The sequence below is a fragment of the Tachypleus tridentatus genome, chromosome 3 (genome assembly GCF_004210375.1).
Source record: "Tachypleus tridentatus isolate NWPU-2018 chromosome 3, ASM421037v1, whole genome shotgun sequence".
NCBI lineage: Eukaryota > Metazoa > Arthropoda > Merostomata > Xiphosura > Limulidae > Tachypleus > Tachypleus tridentatus.
Genome location: NC_134827.1, coordinates 52,493,877 through 52,514,622, shown reverse-complemented (window position 1 = coordinate 52,514,622; position 20,746 = coordinate 52,493,877). Strand labels below are relative to the sequence as shown.

Genomic DNA, 20,746 nt, shown 5'->3' with positions numbered 1-20,746 from the left:
CAACTTATTATTCTAGAATAAATCACGATAGAAACGACTGGTAAACACCCTACCATCATTCACCGAGTTGTTAAAGTGAGAAGTACATTTAAACCGTCAAAACTATAGTTTGACACGACGACCATGATACCGAAAGTAATGGAGGGGAAAAGCAATGAATTTGAACATTGAAAACAACACACATTTGAAAGTAGCTGGTATTTGTTGTAATACTAACTATTATATTCCATTTTGTTTTTTAATGATAATTCTTGAAAAGGAAGACACGCATAGAAATAATGTTTATTGTTTGGGTTGTACAGCTCTATGTTATTACGCTTAGTGTTATAGAAACAAATTCTAGTGGTTCACTAAATCTAACTATCGCACATAATTTTGTTAGTATACCTTGTGGTGGGCATATAAAATGAATAAGTTGGTTGTAAGTGTAACCTAAAGTACGTCTTGTGTCACGATCCATATGCTACAGATCACTGTCAACACCGCCGATGTAACCAGCAAATAATGCAGGTAATTTATTTTTAATTAATTAAAGACATCAACCTTCGTAATGTTTCTAATAACATGATATAAATATATAAAGTGAGATTGTTTAAACTTGACAATAGTCTATTACAGCTTAGATTAGAATAACCAAATATTATTAGATTCAAGAATTACTTCAACTGTCACTGGTTGAAACATCAGTGCTGTAAATGTTTTATATTTTTACTTTTGCATGTTCGGTTGTTGCTTTCAAGTTCTATTGATCTGTGAATTTAGATCTAATTAAATAACTTGATTAAAAAGTCAAGTACATTTTTATCTTCAATGTTCGGTATAGTTTCTTGGCTAGAGCTGTGAATAGTTCAGGTAGTGAAGACGTATTTCAGTAATCTTTAATTGATGGCCCACGATTAATTAAAAAGTAATACATTTAATTTACATAAATTTAAATTAATTTGTGATTTAATTATATGGTTCTCGTGCACACTTCTCGGGTTTTAAATAAAGGAAATCAGTGATTCATGTCATCACAAAGTTCTGCTGGTCCATTTTCACTTATTATTGCATTATTTAATAATGTGGGTCATCCAGAGAAAACAACACGTGATTACAAGATTAAAAGAAAATATTGTTTAACCTGTGGTATTTTACCCACTGTAAGTTATGCACATTTGTCAACATTCATATATTTGTCTCACCAAAATGTCAAAGAATTCTAATCAAAAACAAGCATAATTTATACTATGCTTCACTTTGGTTCTTCCTTTCTGAAATGCACAGCCTATTTTTTTGTACAATATATTGTAATTTAGAATGTCTGGGTACATTTAATAACTGTTATAAGAGGGAGTCCATTTGTGTCTTGTCTTCATCACTTTAAACACTACCAAACAAATGAACCTGATTTGAAATGGAAAACATGAGTAATATGTTTCCGTACTGAGATGGGAAGTCTGTGTGATACATTGAGGTTTGTGTAGTCTTGTAGTACAAACAAAATAAGATGACTATTTTATAACTGTTGTGATGCTTATTTCTCTACATTTTATTAGTGATACAAATTCCATTATCTTTGTATTTTATGTATCTTGTAGTAAAAACTAAATAAAGTGATCATTTTATAACTGTTATGATTATTTTTATGTTCTTACTTAACTGTGAAACAACATAAATGTTTAACATAAGTCTCTTATTACATTTGTAAAAGTAGCTAAACCTATATGAAATATGAGAACATTATTTTACTTCTCTGAACCATATGTTCAGAATGTATTTTTCTCACTGTCTTTAATCCATGTTATGTATAAACAGTGATGTTTGGTAACAATATCTTACAGGTCAACCTGACATTTGTGACTCTCTTCCGTTATTAGGGAACCACCTTATCAACTTTCAGAGAGTGACTACACTGGATTTAACAAAATCATTGATATTCACTTCAGGAACAAAGAAAGTTGAATTTGAGTATGATCTGTACCTGATAGAGGAGAGAAGCTAACTTTCCACAATGTAACAGAAGACTTTAGAAAGTTAGAGGGTAAGAAGTTTACATACACTTTACATAATAAAGACAGTTGACTGGTTATTGGTTAATGTATGTTACTTAATGTAGTTAAATAATCTTTATAAACAAGGTTGATTGGTTATTGGTTTTTGTATGTTACTTAATGTAGTTAAATAATCTTTATAAACAAGGTTGACTGGTTATTGGTTTTTGTATGTTACTTAATCTAGTTAAATAATCTTTATAAACAAGGTTGATTGGTTATTTATGTTACTTAATCTAGTTAAATAATCTTTATAAACAAGGTTGACTGGTTATTGGATGTTACTTAATCTAGTTAAATAATATTTATAAACAAGGTTGACTGGTTATTGGTTTTTGTATGTTACTTGATATAGTTAAATAATCTTTATAAACAAGGTTGACTGGTTATTGGTTTTTGTATGTTACTTAATCTAGTTAAATAATCTTTATAAACAAGGTTGACTGGTTATTGGTTTTTGTATTTACTTAATCTAGTTAAATAATCTTTATAAACAAGGTTGACTGGTTATTGGTTTTTGTATTTACTTAATCTAGTTAAATAATATTTATAAACAAGGTTGATTGGTTATTGGTTTTTGTATGTTACTTGATATAGTTAATCTTTATAAACAAGGTTGACTGGTTATTGGATGTTACTTAATCTAGTTAAATAACCTTTATAAACAAGGTTGACTGGTTATTGGATGTTACTTAATCTAGTTAAATAATCTTTATAAACAAGGTTGACTGGTTATTGGTTTTTGTATTTACCTAATCTAGTTAAATAATCTTTATAAACAAGGTTGACTGGTTATTGGTTTTTGTATTTACCTAATCTAGTTAAATAATCTTTATAAACAAGGTTGACTGGTTATTGGTTTTTGTATTTACTTAATCTAGTTAAATAATATTTATAAACAAGGTTGACTGGTTATTGGTTTTTGTGTGTTACTTAATCTAGGTAAATAATATTTATAAGCAAGGTTGATTGGTTATTGTATGTTACTTAATCCAGTTAAATAATCTTTATAAGCAAGGTTGATTGGTTATTGGTTTTTGTATGTTACTTAATCTAGTTAAGTAATCTTTATAAGCAAGGTTGATTGGTTATTGGTTTTTGTATGTTACTTAATCCAGTTAAATAATCTTTATAAACAAGGTTGATTGGTTATTGGTTTTTGTATGTTACCTAATCTAGTTAAATAATCTTTAGAAAGAAGGTTGACTGGTTATTGGATGTTACTAAATCTAGTTAAATAATCTTTATAAACAAGGTTGACTGTTTATTGGTTTTTGTATGTTACTCAATCTAGTTAAATAATCTTTATAAACAAGGTTGATTGGTTATTGGTCATTGTGTGTTACTTAATCTAGTTAAATAATCTTTATAAACAAGGTTGATTGGTTATTGTCAGGGTGTGAGCACCCTGGTTGGGAGTCACTGCACTATAACATTAATAAAGTTAATTTAGGAACCTGTACCACTTCATCAACCAAATGATTCTACAGTCAACTTCCATTCTTATCACTGTAACAACTGAACAGACTTCTTATGGCAGTATACCAAAACCCCTAACAACTCTAACCATATGCATCAAGTCATGTATAATATTTATGTTCCTGTGAAACAAATTTAAGTCTGTAAGCCTTTTTTCTTACCTCAATTTTTTTAAATAGTGTGTAAATCAAACAATCTTTAGCTGATCTGTTTCCAATGTTATGCTTCAGTTCATTGATTGTATTATTGAAGGTCATTTTTAAAGTTTTTATTTAGTCATTCTGAATTAAATGAATGTTCTTCAAAGTAGAAACTTATTTCAGCATTATTAGAAAATATCACAAGCCAAGCAAACCTGCAAAACTAACATAAAGTAACAGTTGATGGGATTGTGTCAGTGTTATTCAGGCGGCGTTTGTCACTAGGTGTCTATACAGACCAATGTAACGGTTGATGGATTTGATGGGATTGTGTCAGTGTTATTCAGGCGGCGTTTGTCACTAGGTGTCTATACAAACCAACGTAACGGTTGATGGATTTGATGGGATTGTGTCAGTGTTTTCCAGACGGCATTTGTCACTAGGTGTCTATACAAACCATAGTAACGGTTGATGGATTTGATGGGATTGTGTCAGTGTTATTCAGGAGGAGTTTGTCACTAGGTGTCTATACAAACCAAAGTAACAGTTGATGGGATTGTGTCAGTGTTATTCAGGCGGCGTTTGTCCCTAGGCGTCTATACAAACCAAAGTAACAGTTGATGGATCTAACTTTCCACAAGTCACTTAAGAGATTACATTGTAAATAGCCATATTTTAATTCTGTTTCAAGCTAGTCCCTGACATCTTTCATTGTATAGAGACATCCTTAAGAGACCTGTTGATCATATAACCAGGAATGATGTCTCTCCTTCAAATAAAATCTCTTGTTACTTGTTACCCATATTGCCGAAAGCCCTGTTGAAAGAAGATATGTAAATGTTATATTCAACCACGAACTGAATATTTTGTTAATTTGTCAATGAACTGTCAAATTAGTAGTTGCAAAGTCAGATGTAAGCCCACCACCCATCTTTGCAAGGTATCTTGAGATATATCAAATTATACAATACCTAGTCCACCTGAAGTTATCCATTTACATGAGATGTAGTTGTTGTTTGAATGACTGAAGTGAATAAAAGTGTCATGAACCTTGGCTGAGCTGTAATAGTAAAGTGTTAAAAATAGATTAGCAACTTTCTTTGTTATTTGTGTTAAATATACAACATGAAAGATAATTGTGTGTGCAGTTTTACAGCAACAGCCACCATTATCCTTTAACTAAACTAAAAACTGTTCAGTGTTGTTCCCCCACCTCATTGGTTTAACAGTAAGTGAGCATGGTAAGCACAGAACAGATAGGCCATTATGTAGCCATGCACTTAACAGTAAAGGAAGTCAAGAGTATAAGATAATTTGTGATAGAATTTAATGTTAGAAACAAGTAGAACTGAAACAAAGCTTTATCGCATCAACATAACTTAGAAGTCTTCCACTTTACATTTTATCAACAACATACAGAAGATATACAGTATAACTCCATGTATTTATTATCACCATTACTGTACAGGTGTACAAGTTAAATATATTAGGTTGGAATAAAATAATTCATACAATACTAAAACAGGTAAGGTTTGTTTTTCAAGTTGGGAGATTTTGTAACTTGAAGATATTTTTACTAAATCACTTGTTTTGAAATGACTTTCTACCTTAAGAAACACATTTATGTTTTAATAAACTTTCTTAAGTAACTGTACATGCACTGTTTTTTAACAGCTTTGTTTATAGTTAGAGAGTGTTTTTAAAGTTCTTGATACACTAGAAAAATATTAGGTGTGTTTTGACATTTTTACTGTGTAATATCAATAAAAATTAAATTATGATGACAAATACCTGACATTACTAGTGGAATGTTTAACAATTGGGTAGATTTTATCCTTAGATCATTCAATACACCTTACCAAACAAAGGTTCGAACCTCTGGTAATACTAATTGGTGTAATTAGCTGATGACGTCACCACAACTATTACCTTATATTTGATTGAAGAATCCTTTTTATTTTACATGGAATAGATGTAAGATAAAACTTCCATGCATAGTTTTAAAATATTCCAAGGAAAACAATCATCATGTTTTTGTATTTTAACCGTGAAAACAGTCGTCGTGTTTTTGTATTTCAACCATGAAAACAGTCGTCGTGTTTTTGTATTTTAACCATGAAAACATTCGTCGTGTTTTTGTATTTTAACCATGAAAACAGTCGTCGTGTTTTTGTATTTTAACCATGAAAACGGTCGTCGTGTTTTTGTATTTTAACCATGAAAACGGTCGTCGTGTTTTTGTATTTCAACCATGAAAACGGTCGTCGTGTTTTTGTATTTCAACCATGAAAACGGTCGTCGTGTTTTTGTATTTCAACCATGAAAACGGTCGTCGTGTTTTTGTATTTCAACCATGAAAACGGTCGTCGTGTTTTTGTATTTTAAAGATGTTGTCATCATCATGAAGCTACAAAGAGTAAACATGTGTTCAGAGCACCATTTCTAGCCAATTAAAAGTGGAACTAACTTTAAGATAAACAGATTTTAAAATGGTACCTGACTTAAGATAAACATTTTAAATCTGAGGCTAACTTAAACAGGTCTTGAAATAACAGTTGACAAAAGTTAAACAGATTTTTATTTGACAGCCATTGTTTTATAAGTGATGGTTGGTAAAACAAACCTAATTAACAGTAATGCAGAGTGACAGTTCTGTCAGAAAATCAGTTTGTGACAAGACAGATTGTTATTATTAATCACACTGTTGTGAAGAAGGGGTATATAAAATTAGTGTTCCTTTCTCGAAATGGTCTTAGGACATATTTCTGTTTCCATCTAACTTCTCTTACTTTTGTACAGTTGACATTTACTGTATAACCCACCACCTGTGTGTCCTATCTTAATGGTTTTCTTTGGAGGACAGTGTTAGGTATAACATTTTTGTGGTGTTTTTAATACAGTAACCATTGTGTTAGTGGTGGAGTTCATACAGATGAAATTATAGAATTTTCCACATTATTAATACACGTAACACTGCTTGATGAATGTTTGAATGTTTATAATTGTCTTTGAATTCCAGTAAGGGCCTAATGCAACCTGGTGAGTGGTTCATGTACTGGACTGTTAAACTGAGGTTAAGTGATTCATAAACAGAAATTGTACTCTGCATTTTCATGCTGTGGGTGCATTGTAAGAGTGACAGTCAAATCCAGCTGTAAGGTCTGACAAGGATAGTTCAAAAGTTGGCAGTGGGTGGTATTCACTGTCTACCTTCTCTCTTGTGTTATCACAACAAAATTAGGTATGGTCAGCACAGATGGCTGTGGTGTAGCTTTGTGACAAAAATCAACTGTTTTCAAGAGGTGTATGGGAATATACAATCCATTTATTGAAGATGATCCAATATTAATATATGATTCATGGTCCTTGTAAGTTGTGAGCTTTATTTACTTGGGGATATAAGGCTGTCAGAGACATGAGCTGTGGTAACATGTTTTTTAAATACATTTTTCTTACTTGACTATAACATAATCTAAACTTCAATCTAATTATTTCTTTGCCAGAACAAGATAGGAGTGACTGGTACATGGTTAAATAAATTAACTGAATTTCTTCATCACTTCACTACATGGTTAAATAAATTAACTGAATTTCTTCATCACTTCACTACATGGTTAGACAAATTAACTGAATTTCTTCATCACCTCACTACACGGTTAGACAAATTAACTGAATTTCTTCATCACCTCACTACACGGTTAGACAAATTAACTGAATTTCTTCATCACCTCACTACACGGTTAGACAAATTAACTGAATTTCTTCATCACCTCACTACATAGTTAGACAAATTAACTGAATTTCTTCATCACCTCACTACATGGTTAGACAAATTAACTGAATTTCTTCATCACTTCACTACATGGTTAGATAAAGTAACTGAGTTTCTTCATCACTTCACTACATGGTTAGACAAATTAACTGAATTTCTTCATCACTTCAATACATGGTTAGACAAATTAACTGAATTTCTTCATCACCTCACTACACGGTTAGACAAATTAACTGAATTTCTTCATCACCTCACTACATAGACAAATTAACTGAATTTCTTCATCACCTCACTACATAGTTAGACAAATTAACTGAATTTCTTCATCACTTCACTACATGGTTAGACAAATTAACTGAATTTTTTCATCACCTCACTACATGGTTAGACAAATTAACTGAATTTCTTCATCACTTCAATACATGGTTAGACAAATTAACTGAATTTCTTCATCACCTCACTACACGGTTAGACAAATTAACTGAATTTCTTCATCACCTCACTACACGGTTAGACAAATTAACTGAATTTCTTCATCACCTCACTACATAGTTAGACAAATTAACTGAATTTCTTCATCACCTCACTACATGGTTAGACAAATTAACTGAATTTCTTCATCACTTCACTACATGGTTAGATAAAGTAACTGAGTTTCTTCATCACTTCACTACATGGTTAGACAAATTAACTGAATTTCTTCATCACCTCACTACATGGTTAGACAAATTAACTGAATTTCTTCATCACTTCAATACATGGTTAGACAAATTAACTGAATTTCTTCATCACCTCACTACACGGTTAGACAAATTAACTGAATCTCTTCATCACTTCACTACACGGTTAGACAAATTAACAGAATTTCTTCATCACCTCACTACATGGTTAGACAAGTTAACTGAATCTCTTCATCACCTCACTACATGGTTAGACAAATTAACTGAATTTCTTCATCACTTCAATACATGGTTAGACAAATTAACTGAATTTCTTCATCACCTCACTACACGGTTAGACAAATTAACTGAATCTCTTCATCACTTCACTACACGGTTAGACAAATTAACTGAATTTCTTCATCACTTCACTACATGGTTAGATAAAGTAACTGAGTTTCTTCATCACTTCACTACATGGTTAGACAAGTTAACTGAATCTCTTCATCACCTCACTACATGGTTAGACAAATTAACTGAATTTCTTCATCACTTCATTACATGGTTAGACAAATTAACTGAATTTCTTCATCACTTCATTACATGGTTAGACAAATTAACTAAATTTCTTCATCACTTCACTACATGGTTAGATAAATTAACTGAATTTCTTCATCACTTCACTACATGGTTAGACAAATTAACTGAATTTCTTCATCACTTCACTACATGGTTAGACAAATTAACTGAATTTCTTCATCACCTCACTACATGGTTAGACAAATTAACAGAATTTATTCATCACCTCACTACATGGTTAGACAAGTTATCTGAATTTCTTCATCACATCACTACATGGTAAGACAAATTAACTGAATTTCTTCATCACTTCACTAGGTATAAATATAGATAAACAAACTTTGAGTTATTTTATCTTCTTGTCTCGTCCTCAATAAAAGAAACTGTAAAGCTTTGCCATCAAAACCCAGACTGGTTGTGTTCGAAATGTTGTGTGGCTAATCTGTTTGCCACTTACTGCTGTTGAACACTAGCACTGTAAAGTTTCATTTAATGAACATAAACAGTTGTTCTGGTCATAACTGTTGGTTTGGTTTTGCATATATCTTGTGTCTACATTGTTCTGTATTTATCTTTGTCGTGTGTTCTTCCAGTGTTTTGTACAGCACCCACTCACCACAGTAACCATTTAATGAAGCCTCTATGGTAGTTCAGTTTAGTCTGTATAGCAGAATTTGAAACTTTAGGTTGTGAAAGTGAAACCATTTTATGTATTGCAAATTTGGAAGATGTTGCAACAAACATGAAAGTGCCACGTGGCGACCCCCTTGTCTGTTTTGTAGTTTAGGCTAGAGGAGTTTATATGGCATGTCAGTTCTTTGTGTTCCACAATGAGTAACTACTGTCTAAATGTTGTAACATGTAATTAAGAAACAATCTTCCAAGATGCATTCCATTTCAAAAACTCTGTATAACTACACAAAGAAGTAATGGGCTGATAACAAATGACTTGTCGGTTTGAAGATATAGTTTGCTTTTAATTTTTCTTTACAGGTTACATTTCACTTTAGAAAGTTTTAACAGTGGTACCTTAAATATCTAGTGCCCCTGGTGGGTTAGTTTCCATCAATCACTACTAAAATAGTGACGTCAGTAACTAACAAGCGCCTTAACCAATCCAAACTCATGTCTCTGTTCTACGTCTTTCACTGTGGGTTATAAACCACAACAGAAGGTACGGACTTAAAGTTTTGTATTACAGGTGAGTTATTCCTTTAGCAGACAACTTTGAAAATCTGTTTCTTGCCATACTTTTCTGTAGTGGTGACAAGGATTCATATGATTGGTTGAGATACTGTACACGTGAAACGACACAGTCGCTTTGATACAGAAAAACGATTACAAATATCACCCGAACTTCATGCAATAGAAAGGCATAACGCGAAAGTTAGATAAACTTTATCTTCCCTCAGTAACCAATGTTCGCGTTCGATATATTTTAATAATGTTTATTATATAATAAAGCGTCATACACCTGCAGACTTAGCGCTGAGCCACATGGGGCGTACTTTTTCTTTGACATTAACGTCGGTTTAAGAAGTGATCGAAATCCTAGCCGATTGGAAGAATCGTGAAATGTTAATATTAACTGAGAGTCGTTAATTTCGGTGATTTTTTTCAAAGTACTGTTAACTGGACACGCACGTGATATCATTTTTTGTCAATTACACCTAAACTTTTATCTCAGTATTTTTGAAATAAATTATCTTTGTTACCTCATATTTTGTATAAGACATTATCTCAGGAAAGTAATTTATTAATATTGCTTTAGAATGTCACTTTTGAATTACCTTATGATCGAAACATTTATGGACAAGTTACGTTTGATGGTCATCAGCATTGTAACAGTTGGCCTCATTTTTGTAAGTTCGACAGATGGCGCTCTGCTCCACGAACCTGTACATCGGCGTTTGAAGAGAAGTTGTATCGTTACTTGAAGTCGTTTTTCGAGCGGTATGCCTTCGGGGAATTGAAATACAAACGCTTAAATAAAAATACGTATGACGTGAGAAAACGAGTTAATAATCTTAGTAGGCGTGTCATATGGAGTCATGTGATCATGGCTGAGCTTCTGTGTTGGAGCTAAAGTTTGCCGGATGGCTGTGCTAAAGGCAATGTTGATGATAAAAGGGAGGCATGTGTGGACAGTTGGTACTTCGTCTGTCGTGGCACGGTAAAGAATACAACTAAACATCATGTGTGCCGTAGCAAAAGTGTCGCAGCCACGGGTACACTATCCGGGAATTGGTTACCAGCCGCCAATCAGCCCAGTCTACCGTTCGACGAAGGTAAGTGAATAAAGCTACAGCAGTTTCACCACCATATGGTTAAAACCATTCTATTGATTTTAAGTTTAGGGCCCTGTTTAACTCTGTGATTTTGTCAGAAGGCATCTCTCGTAATAAATCACACCTGCGGGAAGTTTCTTTACATACAGAACTTTGAATAATATGATGCACATTTGTGTTGCTTTACAGGGTTAGTACAGCACGCAGTCTGAACAAGTTGGCACTTTACATGTATAAAGACCTCGAGAACCCATCGAAGGTGGAATATATAATTGTGAAATATTATATTTTAATTATTGTAGAACAGATAAACGTATGTGCAGCCAAGTTGGAGAAATAAATACCTTATAAACTGGTGCGAGTTTCTCTTAGTGTTGTAGAAAGCTTTAGATCTTGCTGTCTGAATATTTTTACGATTATATAGGTAACGTCTGTAGTCATTTTATCAAATCTTTTACAAGGAAGGTTTGTTAACTGGAGCACCATCGATCAACACGTTTATTAAACCAATCGTGTGTCTACATGATTTATACCTTATGTTAGGATGACGTTTCCTCTGAACAATGAACGTCACGTGATACAACTAATTTATTAACATCTGACGCTAACACTTGAACATAAACGCATCCAACTATTTCCGCAGTGTTAATTTGGAACATAACGTGGTTAAAGTCAAAACAGAAAATTTAGGACATGTAGAGAAGTACGAAACAGGTTTGAGGCCAGTTTCTACCTTGCAAGGAATGGACTTTTTTTTTTCAATCGCAATAGACGTGGCTGGCAGTTTAGCCTCGGTCTCACGTTGTTGAAATTAGGTTATATGGTGCAACAATTTTTCCTTTAAATTTGACAGCTTATCTATCTGTCTATATTCTCCGTCCCGAAGCACTTGGTTGCTGAATATTGTTATATCCTTTGTGATTGTTTGCTATTACTCGTATGTGTATCGTATACCTTTCTCTTCTGTGGGCGTGTAGTCGCACCGATTATCTACTTCCTGTATAACTTTATACAGCAGTACGGAAATAATGAGATAATATTATAACCTGTTCTCGTTAAATATTCCACTGCACGTGCTGTCAGCTGTTTTAGTTCCAGCGGTTGTCAGTGTTTTGTGTTTCTACACGTGTTGTCTGTTGGCTGTTTTAGCTTCAGCGGCTTTCAGTGTTTCGTGTTTCTTACGTGCTCTAAATGTGTAAAAGTTCTTTCGTTTGTTGTGAGTTTAGCACTATTCTGTGAGGCCATCCACTTTAAACAAAACTTTTCCACAGTGATATATATACCTTTTTAAAACTATCACTTTCTCCAGTCGTGACTTGTTAACAAATCTAGGTTCATAGGATTACCCAGTTTGTTGACTGATTTGGATTCGTCAGTCACTTTCTGTTGTCGTGACTGGATAGCTTATCTTCGTTCGTTCCAGTGACAAAATATCGGGGATTAAAATGTATATTTCACTTATTTGTGGTCATTATCTTAAGTCGCTTTCTTCTTATCTATTAATCTCACAATGTCTCGAGGATCAGTGACTTACAAACAACTTTAACAGCTAGTTAATTTGTACAATTAAAGCTCTGAATTAGGTATGGAAACATATTTTTTTTTTTTTGAAAGTAAAACTAGCTAACTTTTCATCTAGATTGCTGTGACCTTCAATCCACCAGGAGGTACTAATGACATTAATCAACCACACCATTCAGTCAAGGGGGTATTTGGCAGCGAACTTGGACAACAATCGCAAGTTTCTTCCAAACAAACAACAAGTAAGACAATATCTTCTAATGAAGTTACCAAAGAAAAGAAACGAAAACTTTCTTCCACAAAGGTAACTTTTCTTTAACAATTCCACACTGAGCATCAGTCGGAGAGAATTCTCCACAAGTGCCTTTTAGTGATTATGAATTATTAGTTTTTTTTTTAAATTCATACTTAAGCAAAAACTACAGATGATATTAAAGTGATTTTTGATGCTTCAAATAGAAACTCATTCAGCTTTTGTAAAGTTTTGATAAAATGTTAAGTACTAAACTATATTTTTGACACTTTGTATGTATTGTGATGCTACTGAATGTTATTGATTTTGTATGTAACCTAAACTATTCAAGTACTTGAATCATCTGTTCACCTCAGAGATGTCAAATGTACGAGGTTGGAGTATTTCTTCTATTTTAATGTGTTGCATTAGAAAACTAAAGAATGTGGAACAACTCTTGGTACCAGGACAGTCATGAAGAGACGTATAATAAGTCATTTCCCAGCTGTGATAGCAAAGTTTGGTGTCTTTTTTTATAGGAGGTGAGAATCTAGAAACAGTGGTCAATGGTAATATCCAACTTATCCCAGGAAACAATACAAACACTAATAAAGAAACAAATGAGGATAACCAGGTATGGGTTAAATAGGATAAAGCTTCCAGTGATACCTCCTGTTCAACCATCAAATCTCAAGCTGGTTGACAATGAGACAAGTATTTATGCTTTTCCATACAAAGAAGTACTGGTCAAGTTAACAAACTTGATGCTCATGGATATCTGCATAATTAAAAACAATTATCTTGCAAAATGGATTATGGAAAGCAATGAGGAAGAAATGGTGTGCTTTGGACATAACAACCTTACAGTGGAGTCTATGATGTTGGACTATTGTCAAGATACATAGGTGTCGCATGGAGCATGGCTGGATGTGGTAATAACATGCTGAAATCATTTTAATATGAAACCTGATACTGCTTCATAATGGGGGGGGGAGGGTCTCAAGGAATTGTACAAAACCCTAAGAGTACCTTAAACACTAAAGATTCAGTCCAAACAAGACTTCAGATCTTGACTGTTGGTGGTTAAGGCTATATACATACAGAAATGCAGAAAACAACATGTATGTTAGGCTTACAAGGAAAAGAAAATCCATCCATACTGGCCTATTTCAAGTTATTTTCTTGTCATCCTACAACAACAACTCGGTGTATTGTACCCTAACCTTGTGTATAATACTAAATAAGTTACTGTGAAGGGAGGGAATTTTGAGTTGTTTCTTCTGTATTATACATGAACTAAAAAAACATCATAATTCTAGTGTAAACGATGTTATCATTACCTCTTGAAGTTAGCTTTCTTACAAATATCTGGTGTTTGTTTAAAAAGCTAAATGAATTACCAGTTAATTATAACCTGTAGATACTCAAGGTTTTATATACTATACAACCAGTGTTCTGGGGGAGAGAACCCCTATATTATGTATGAAGTGATGTAGTAAAAAAAGCAATAAACATAATATTAAATTTTATTATTCATAGAATAATTAACTTAAGAAACACAAAAGTTTATTCAAAATGATGTTTTAGACATGTGCATTTTACTTAAACAGTTCTTTTTTATTGGTAAGTAAAATTTTGTATGTGTTTTACTGAGGGTTGTGTCTCTTACTCTAAATATGTATATTCAGAATTTAGTTAAAACATAAACTATAAATGGTTACAATGTTTTCATGACAATCTTCAGCTGCAGCTTAAATTTTTACATCTTGAACTAATGTGGTCAACTAGTCAGTAGCTACAGTAAATCATCATGAACTGTATCAGCTACTCGCTAACTTTGTTTATTACCACTACAATGTATTCGGTTACCATATCAAGTAATCCTTTTGTCCATAGTTAAACATAAAAAAACAAAGCCAGCATACAAGATAAATACAAAGATGGGAAACTTAAAAACTTTCAAATAGGGTTAATAGAAAATGTAAGGAAATAGACTGAATACATTATGGACATTATTTACTCAAACAATAGATTTCTATTCTGATACCATTAAAATATAATTCTTAATAATAGCATGAAGTTAAAACTGGGGTTTGTTGCTTGAGTAAATAGTGTGTTCAGTCTCGTAACACACTTTTGTAGTTCAAATTGTGTGTTTTTAATTCAATATATAAAGATGAAATTTGTCTTTTTATATTTGAAAATTATAAAAAAGATTTATATATATATTTTTTTTATTTATCATATTAGCACTTGTATTTAGAAGCAGTTTTAAAATACTATTTCATTAATATAGGATGGTGGAAAGTTTGGGACTTCATCTCATAATGTTTCTCAACCAGTTGCAGAAACCTTTGGCTCTGCCATCAAGCCTCACTCTTCAGATTCTGGAGTCAAGCAGAAGGTAGGACAGGACTGTCTAAACTTAAGACTTGTTGGAACTTGTTCGTTCACAACACAAAGCTGTTTTTTGTAAAGTCAGTCAATACTTTTAACTGTGTCGTGCCACTTCTCGCCAGGAGTGGGTCAACACTTTTTCTGATGTAAATATTGGAATATTTATTTAAATGTGTAATATCTATTCATTATTAGCTAAATACAATTTTCTCTTCCACTGTTTGCTTCCTTAAATTTGTTGAGAAAGAGAACACTCAACCTTGACGTGTTATTCGTATAACAAATGAAACTCCTGAATTCACACAGTGCACCCAGTCTTGGAAGGGAAGAAATTTCTTAGTGTTTTAAAAGAAGAGTTACAAAGTTGTCTTAAGTTGTTGAAGTTCAGTGAGACATAGACTGGTAGCTAAGGTGCTCAACTTCTAATCTGCAGGTCATGGGATTGAAGCCCCTAGCTAGAAGCACTAGACCTTTAGGTCATTTGATATTTTATAACATCACAGTGAATCATCCTGTTAATTATTGAAGAGTCAGCAGTGAGTGATGTTGACTGTTTGTTACTTCAAAATTAGGAATGGCTAATGTAGATAGCCCTTGAGTAATTATACACAGAACTTCAATGAAATAATGAGCTTGGGCATAGTAAATCTTTAACACTTGTTGTCATTTACTATGGTATTACTGTTAATTTCTATACACTAACATTTGTTTATACTGAATTGAAATAAAACTATTAGAATTTGAAAACAGACCAATATAAACAGTTAATACATGCACAAAATTGAAACCAAACTAACAGCAATTTGAATTACGGATGTCATATCTTGTGTTCTAATTGGATAAATTAGTGTATTTTTACACTCGGACTTGCCTTGTGTGGGCTTTGTTATTGTTAAATTTTTAAAATTGGTAATAAACAATACTTTTTAAATCTGCTATCTTGTAATTTCATTAGGAAAATGGAGCGAATGTGCCAAGTTCCAAATCATTGTATGGGAAGATTAACTCAGCATCTTCAAGTAAAGAAACCAAACATCAATTGCTGCCAAAGGACAGAAGTAAGTACCATAAAGAGAACAAGGAGACAAAAGAATTCAAGTTTCACAGTAAAGAAATACCTAAACGACCTCAATCACCTTGTCAGAGTTCAAGTGGAACAAAAGTAACCAAAAAACTAAAACGCAGTGGTTCAGCATTATCAGTGACCAGTAAACAAAAAATGCACACTAAAAGTGATCCTTTAGACAAAGATTGTGATAAACCTTCACAAATATCATCCAGCTGCTCTCTGAAACCAAAAACAGAAGTGAAAAAGAAGAAAAATAAAGAAAAGAGTGGTCAATCAGATGAGAATTGTGGTGGTCAAACGGGTGAGATTCATGTGAAAAGTTCAGTATTAAAACCAAGAAAAGTAAGAGAAGAAAATAGTCAAGTTCCCACAGAAGTTGAAAATTTTGGAAAGTTGCCAGGTAATGGTAATGGCAGTCCTGCTTCCAGCATTAGCCTGTGTTCCTTAGCCACTGGAAGGATCCGTGGTCCTTTTGCTGCAATGATTGTGGAGATGGAAAAAGACGGTAAGTTACTGTCTCCACTGTCAAGCAGTCCTGGTTCCCCAAGTGGAGTTCCTCTAAAGAGTGAAGAAATGCTATATATAAATGATAGAGAGTCTGAAGAAGAGTTTGATATTGTTAAAACTATCAAGGACTCTCTAGTACTTGAACACAAAAAGGATAATTTTCCAAAGTTGGAAGGAACACCGGAACATCATTCCCAGTGTGATCCAAGCTACTTCTTTGAATTGGAGAAACTGAGACAACAAATAATGTCTTTAAGAGATCGTGGTCATATCCAGCAAGTGGTGGATATGATTGAAGAAACTGGATTATATTTTGTAACTAACTCAACATTTGATTTTGACCTATGTTCTTTAGACAAAAACACTGTCCGTAAATTGCAAAGTTGCCTAACAGTCAAGTGAACAGATGTAGGTTTCAAAGTCATCATTAGGACAAAGTCATTAGACTATGAATTCATAATTGCAAATAAGTTAGACTGATTTTTTTGTGGAAAAAGCCCTGGAAATTTACATTCTGAGTTTCCAAATGAAACAAGAAGACTTATTTCAAATCTCATATTATTATAAAAACATAGTTGATATAATGTAGGTCACTTAAATTTATAGCTAAAATCTTTAAAAGTACAGCTTTAAATAATTAAATTTACACAAAACGGGAGGAACCAGTTACCATGTTTTTTGTCTTTTAATTGCATATGAGAAGCATTCATGATTATGAGAAACCCACTTGAAATAAAGAGCTATTCTCAAGATAGCTGGTATTGGGTATTAACACTTCAATTAAAATAAAGTTTTAATACCTGTACCAGCTATCTTGAGAATACAAGAGAAGTATTGACTTAGGAACCTTTAAAAAGACAGCAGGTATCTTTTGACGCATAGTTAGATATTTTTGCATTATCTCTGTTTTCACACTACTATCATGGTTTCAGTGATTCTTAGTTTTTACATCAGCTACCTACACCAATTTTATTTTCATCTAATGAGTGAGAAACTGGGAAATGAACTTCTAGTAACTACTGTGTTGATGCCCACTTTTTTTTCTCTGTTTAATTTTTGTAGCTGTAGAAATGGGGTATTTATTTTACACGAATGAAGCGTTTTTAAAGTAACTTCGCAATGATCTACAAATTCAGTTTGCTAAATAATTACAACACCACAGATGGTGTTTGACGTATTACAATAAAGAAATACAAGCATTCTCCCTTAACTTATTGTATAATTAGTATTTTCGTTTCAAAAAAGGTTAGGAGAGCCACATTCGATAAAGTATAGGGATAGACTACCGGTGTTACCATGGGTACATTATAATCTTTGCGTCTTTATAAACTTTTTTTTTTTTTTTTCACGTGATATATCTATAGCTTATTTAAACCGACTAGTTATGGGCTTTAATGCCGACTGACACAAAATGAAACATTCAGGGAAGAATTATATGTTTTACCATACTTTACATTAGTACATAGGTCTTAAAAGTGTACACATTTATTTATATAATTTTAGATGCAAGGAATAACGCATGCCCATGTTTCAAAATATATTGCAATATCTTGTTTTATATGAATAATTTAAACCAGTTTTGTTTTTAATTGGTACATGTTCCCTTTCCATGTAAGGGATATATTTCAGTTTCGGGATATTCTATATACATAAACACTAAGATTAGCGTTGAAAAAAATTATATAAAGTCTTGATAGTTTCAGATATACAATATTATCTTCACTTAACCATTTGAACAGTTACTTTACAGAATGCGGCCTTTAGGTAAAACCAATATCCTTGTGCCTGTATGTAGCATTCCGGTAGATGTCGCTATCTTAAAAGTACAGGTTACTATTTTTTTTATTATTAATATTCATTTACTTCTGTTTTTATTATTATTAATAGCACCTAAAACTGTAATTGGCATACCGTATTTTTCGGAAGTAAGTGCTGATATATCTAGCATTAAAATTATTTCCTGTTGGTCGTGTTTTTACCAAGATGTATAACTTGTTAATTTGCTTTTTAAGTGTTAAAATACATACGTATTTATTACACTATGCTATTAGTTTCGGGGAAGTTAATAGAATTTGTGGTTTATTTATAGACAAATATCTATTAATGTGATCTGTGATATTGGGTGAAAAGATTCTTAGGCGTACAACACGTGAAACGTGTGGTTAAAATGATATTGTTGTATCCTCTTTCTTTGAAATTCAAAGTAAACAGAGGTTTAATAGAACATTTCTGGTAAAATACAGTATAGCACTGTATAAGTAACATGTACATTTTAATTTCTATTAACTTCTGAAAAGCGTATAATAAAAAAAATATATATTATTGCAATTACTTAAACTTGTTACTCAGTCATTTGCATTTGCACGAACTAAATTACTTCAATGAATAATATACGTTATTTAATCTCTACCCATATCATGCACACCATCGAACGGTTCAGTGGAGATTATAATAATTATTTAAAGGCAGACTAAATGGGGAAAACAGCTCTCTGCTCTAGCTGTCCCTAATTTAGCAGTGTAAGACTAGAGGGAAGGCAGCTAGTCATCACCCCCACCGCCAACTCTTGGGCTGAACATTTACCAACGAATAGTGGGATTGACCGTCACATTATAAAGCCACCAAGACTGAAAGGGCGAGCATGTTTGATGAGACGGGGATTCGAACCCGCGACCCTCGGATTACAAGTCGAGTTACTTCAATGAGAAGCAGAGGCTATAGTGTGTTATATCACTCTGGTTTGTTTTATTTTTAATTTCGCGCAGAGCTACACAAGGGCTATCTGCGGTAGCCGTCCCTAGTTTAACAATGTTAGGATAGAGGAAAGGCATCTAGTCATCACAGCCAACTCTTGGGCTACTCTTTTACCATAGAATAGTGGGATTAACTATACATTATATAATTCTAGAAGCCGCAGTACAACATTCGGGTTAAATTAGCGATTGTTTTTACATCAAACTTGGTAAGCGCTTGCGCGTTAATTCGAATAATTCATTACCTCTATCGATTTACAAACAAGATGAAATCCTCAATAACCACGGATGCATAAATGCCCCTCTAACCTCACTTATTATTTTCCATTTCCCAAAATCTAGTACATATGCCAAGTAAATAAATTAATTCGTTTTCTTCACGATAAATTAAAATCAGAAAGTGTTAGGACAACATTTGGCATGTAGCATTGCGAAACCTTCAATGTAGAATGTAATACTGACGAGTGTTTACAATTCAGCCTCTTTATGGAGGGATCTTCCAATATTACGTCCTTTTATTTATAACGATAGCGATAAAATTCCGATCCGTTGGTTTCGACTAATGCTATCACCATATATTTTCCGAGTGTTACATTAAACTGTGGCTCGTCTGACACCTTTATTTCGAAAGTTCAATCAATAGATGTCATTTCATTTTGTTACCCGCCAGATTTAGTTCGAAACGATACCAATCGTGTTCTCAGCTTTGTGTATTTAGTTTTAGAAAACTGAAATCACTGTCGATGTCATTTTGATGGTTAGCAAATAGAAAAACGTTAACCGATAGACTCCTACAGAGTTCGCTTAATTATTTCGCGAAACATTGTCACAAAAATGATTTTCTGTGTGAACTTTATCGTTAGTGCATACATGAAGTTAACCCTAAGTACCCTCTTCCCAATTAAAAAATATATACTTTTAAGGAAGAAAAACAGATTAAAGCTACCTAATGCTGGACTCCTTAATTATAATTAACTTTAATTTATTGTGACAGCATTGAAAAAAGGCTATATATGTAAACGCTCTCGTAAAAATTAAAATTTAACGAAAAAGGTACTTTAGCTGTTCGCAAAGTGTAGAATTTCACACAAACTAACAATGATAAAGTTTATGTCCAACATAAGTATTACTACTCTAACCACCAACATGGCCCGGCATGTTAAGGCGTTCGACTCCTAATCCGAGGGTCGCGGGTTCGAATCCCAATCGCACCAAACATGATCGCCATTTCAGCCGTGGGGTCGTTATAATGTTTCAATCAAGCCCACTATTCGTTGGTCAAAGAGCAGCCCAAGAGTTGGCGGTGATGACTAACTG

At 33.0% G+C, this 20,746-nt stretch overlaps 1 protein-coding gene and 1 long non-coding RNA gene across 7 annotated transcripts; one reads left to right on the top strand and one right to left on the bottom strand.

Moving 5' to 3' along the window:
- On the top strand, nucleotides 1-19,004 carry LOC143246842 (uncharacterized). 6 transcript variants are annotated; one of them, XM_076494042.1, is made up of 5 exons: nucleotides 1-510; nucleotides 1,860-2,023; nucleotides 12,590-12,713; nucleotides 15,000-15,107; nucleotides 16,056-19,004. In XM_076494042.1, the coding sequence occupies exons 3-5, from the start codon at nucleotides 12,624-12,626 to the stop codon at nucleotides 17,076-17,078; spliced, it is 1,221 nt and encodes a 406-aa protein (XP_076350157.1). In that variant the 5' UTR covers nucleotides 1-510; nucleotides 1,860-2,023; nucleotides 12,590-12,623; the 3' UTR covers nucleotides 17,079-19,004. The 6 variants fall into 6 exon arrangements, with proteins under 6 accessions (XP_076350157.1, XP_076350155.1, XP_076350156.1 ...); XM_076494040.1 differs by having other exon boundaries at nucleotides 1,824-2,023; XM_076494041.1 differs by lacking the exon at nucleotides 1-510 and adding an exon at nucleotides 1,313-1,456 and having other exon boundaries at nucleotides 1,824-2,023.
- Nucleotides 4,996-9,453, bottom strand: LOC143246843 (uncharacterized). Its single transcript, XR_013026195.1, has 3 exons — nucleotides 8,973-9,453; nucleotides 7,713-8,846; nucleotides 4,996-7,674 (listed from the first exon to the last, which is right to left on the bottom strand). It is a non-coding gene; the product is annotated as an uncharacterized LOC143246843 (long non-coding RNA).
- Nucleotides 19,005-20,746: the final 1,742 nt, after the last annotated feature.

Coding starts and splice junctions, on each gene's coding strand:
- LOC143246842 (XM_076494038.1), top strand. CDS start 10,858: ATGTGTGCCGTAGCAAAAGTGTCGCAGCCACGGGTACACTATCCGGGA. Junction 12,776..14,999: donor GAAAACTTTCTTCCACAAAG/GTAACTTTTCTT, acceptor TCATTAATATAG/GATGGTGGAAAGTTTGGGAC. Junction 15,108..16,055: donor ATTCTGGAGTCAAGCAGAAG/GTAGGACAGGAC, acceptor TAATTTCATTAG/GAAAATGGAGCGAATGTGCC.